Below are 3,745 nucleotides of genomic sequence, written 5' to 3'. Positions count from 1 at the left end.
TATATATATATATATATATATATATATATATATATATATGTATATATATATATATATATATACATTGTTTCATCCATCCATTTGCCATTTTTCTTAATAACTAACTAAATTAATGATTATATTATTACATTATAATTTTAGAAATAATCATCTTTGTAACACAATTTTCAGATTTCGCTGAAGATGGAATAAGTTATTCCGAAACGTTCGAACCTTGTAAATAAAATGTTTTGTGTTTTATCAACCATCCTCATTTGTCAAACCCCAAACAACTCGCCTATATAGTTTCACGTTACATTATATAGGTACTAAATAAATTAAAGCTGACTGCTAAGAAGGTAGGTAAAGTATTGAACTTTACTTTTTCAGTCATAATTAACGTTAGGTTTTAAATGTGTATATATATATATGGATTTTATAGGAGCTACTAAAGGTATGGAAGTATTAAAAGTCCTTACCTTAGACAGACAAACCTCTGGCAAACTTAACATAATGCTAGCATTCCTGTTTCCAGTTCCTGCTAGAAACATCTCGCAATCTCAAGAACTAATCGATTTAGTCTTGTTTAACTACTGTAAGATATCGACAAATTAACACAATAGAAACCCGAGTACTGTTAAAAATACAACTTGCATTAACGACCTTACATTTGTAAGTAAGATAATATGTAAGTTACTGTAATAATATAAAATGTTCATTCTAGTAGATACTGAATTCTTCCTTATGAGCTTTATCTACATATATTACAAAACGTTTTCTGACCAGAAGTTAAAAAAACAAAACTACTTTCCCAACTAATAAGCAAAGTTTCAAAATCAATTAAAGTTAAACCTTTGTACAAGGTGATAGAGCATTACTACATAACAAATTTCCAACCAGTAAATATCTTTTATCACATGAAATACTGAGTTAACGTGATGAAAATAACAAATAAAATATACACACTCCCAATCCTTAAACACTTTGCCATACTGTCACGAGAGTTCTTCCTTAATTAATGTTAAACCTTTGTACAAGGTGATAGAGCATTACTAGTAAATATCTTTTATCACATGAAATACTGAGTTAACGTGATGAAAATAACAAATAAAATATACGCGCTCCCAATCCTTAAACACTTTGCCATACTGTCACAAGAGTTCTTCCTAACGGATGATCGTCAAGTTGTAAAGAAGATCAAGCCAACTGTATCTTGCTAGTCTTAACGCATCACTCTATACATTGAAGCACTGGAAAAAGATTTTCTGGAGAAACTACCTCAATCTGTAGTAACAATGGACACTGGTATTTCTCCCTCTCTGTGCTTCGATTACGTACCTCATTCCACCTCTGTAAAATCTCTTGGTACTTCATGTACTTCTGAGGTTCACCCAGAAAGGTGTAAACCTGTAGTAAACCACGGTAGTCGTATTCTAATCCACTGTAACTCTCTCCAAAAAGTTTCAGACCTAGAAAGCCAAGGGAAATTAATAACACGGGAAAGTTATGCTAAAACAAATGTGCATTCATAGACATATAAAGATGACCTTGATTTACCACAAGCTAAGGTAAAAAACTTCTTAATAAATTTGTATAGAAAACCATGCAAATAATTGCATTTTTACTAATACTGTAAAATATATATAGGTGACTGGATATTTCCAAAAAAATCTCATAGTCTCACTTGGTAGCTTTGATAAAATTCCTCCTCTCATTTGTACAAATACAAGCATTACAGGTTCCATGTTGTTGTGCTTAGGTCTTGTACACATGTTGTTTGTTTGTTGAATTTTAAGCAAAGATACTCGAAAAGTTATCTGTGCTAGCTCTCTCTAGTTTAGAAATAATAGATTAAAGTAAAGGCAGCTAGTTAACACCACCTACTTCTGGGCTACTCTTTTACTAACAAAAACAGAGATTGACTGTCAAATTATAATGCTTCCACAGTTGAAAATGCAAGTATATTTGTTGAAGAGATTTAAACTATGAATAAGTTTCACTTTTAGTAAGTAAGTACAAATTTAAGGATATCTTGTGTTAAATGTATTAAAAGTTCAAAAATGTATTCTGTCTTAATAAAGCAACTTTCTTGTCTCCACATGTTAGACTGCAGAAGTTCTGCCAAAATAGTTTTTCAAAGTAAACCATCTTTCAAAGAAATCTATCTCATTTCTTATTTTTTCAAATATTTAGCAGTTAGTTGATGTTTACCCAACAGCCACTTCCCACTCCTCTCCATCACTCGATGTTCCATAATATCACGTTACACTCTCCTATAATTGTATATTACACATTATAAATTTACATAGATGGCTAACTCCTTCAGCACAAGGAATAAATAGATAATATCTTGGATACAAAACAAGATACAGAAGAATGAAGAGAAAGCCAAACATAATCACACAACAGCACAGAAATAACTTTATCAGTGAAAAACCTTCAAAGTAAAGTTAAAATTAGCAACACCTCATTAATGATAATAAAAACAACAAGAGGAGAACAATTCAGAATCAGAAATAATAAACACATATTTTGTTGCTCAGCTTGGGAATCTTTCCATTGCTCCTTTGATTTGTAAATGATGTTGCTACTGATGTGTTTTTGTACTATCATAAACATGAGCAGATAAGAGACAGATAGTTTTCTTTTGGATGTTTATCAAATGAAGCTGCTAAACATCAGAGAATGTTATGATTCAAAACAGAAGAGGACCTACGATAAAGTGATACATCTTGAAAAGTATAATCAGTTCTGGAAAAGAAAACTAGTCTTGGTAGACATTTCTGGCTGGTAATACAATAATGGATAAAAATAGTGGACTTACAAGAAAGCTGGCTATCAAAACAAGCTGCTAATGGGAACTCTTTATTTTGCATTCATAGACTATAGGTTACAAAAAATCTCGGTGATGTTATTCAGTTACCGTCAGAGATAATTTAATCATGTCACTTTTGCTTATCATCAAAGCTTACAATAAGAAGGATTACTTAGTAACCCAATCTAGTTTTTTTGGACACAAATGATTTAAACAGTTCACCAACCAGCCACCCTTGCATACAGCTCTGATGGCTTATCTTTATAAAATGACAACAAAAATATATATAAATTTATTATTGCTTAGTAGGGTAATATACATATGAAAAAAAAATAATCCATGAAGCCCTCTACGCATAAGTTCACAATCACACAGTGACAACTAAAAAGAAATGTGGGAGGAGGATGTAAATTACAAAAGCAAGAGGATTTGGTATGGTTTCTGTTCAGTGTGTGGAACTACCCCCCCCCCCCTCACACAGCAGTAAGGGCATAAACACTTCAGTGCAAACAGCTTCGTTAGTCCTGCTTTTCACCTTATACAAAAAGCCTCGTGTAAGAGATTAGTACTTTTTCTTCATTGACCAGCTGCTTACGTACCCTAAAGTCGAGACAAAAATCTACGGCATCTTCCATGGTATTCCAGTATGAAAGAACAAGCTTTAAAATGACTCAGAAGAAAAAAACATTATGAAATAATTAAATATTTTAATTTTATATCCACAGCCTTAATCCATTTTCATACCTAGTAACTACCTATTAACTGCAAAACCTAAGGTAAGTAAGTTGAATTTATCTCTTACTTTTGTTAAACTGAACAATATCCAGATTACTAAAAACCAATTACCTATCTCTATAGACTGTAGGTACAATTCTTCAGCTTTTTCAAAGAGTTTCATGTCGTAGTTGTACAAAGAAGCTAGGTGGCCAACAGATAAAGCAACCTCATAGT

General features: G+C 31.9%; 1 protein-coding gene across 1 annotated transcript in view; it reads right to left on the bottom strand.

The window, feature by feature from the left end:
• LOC111089041 overlaps positions 1-3,739 on the bottom strand; it is an 18,908-nt gene extending 15,169 nt beyond the window's left edge. Inside the window, exons 1-2 of the mRNA XM_022400706.1 lie at positions 3,641-3,739; positions 1,318-1,448 (exon numbers count right to left, since the gene is read on the bottom strand). Of these exons, the coding sequence (XP_022256414.1) occupies positions 1,318-1,448; positions 3,641-3,692 (183 nt within the window). The 5' untranslated portion in view covers positions 3,693-3,739. The remainder of the gene's footprint in view (positions 1-1,317; positions 1,449-3,640) is intronic.
• Positions 3,740-3,745: the final 6 nt, after the last annotated feature.

The sequence above is a fragment of the Limulus polyphemus genome, unplaced genomic scaffold (genome assembly GCF_000517525.1).
Source record: "Limulus polyphemus unplaced genomic scaffold, Limulus_polyphemus-2.1.2 Scaffold5080, whole genome shotgun sequence".
NCBI classification, from domain to species: Eukaryota; Metazoa; Arthropoda; class Merostomata; order Xiphosura; family Limulidae; genus Limulus; species Limulus polyphemus.
This window is presented reverse-complemented; position numbering and strand designations above follow the sequence as displayed.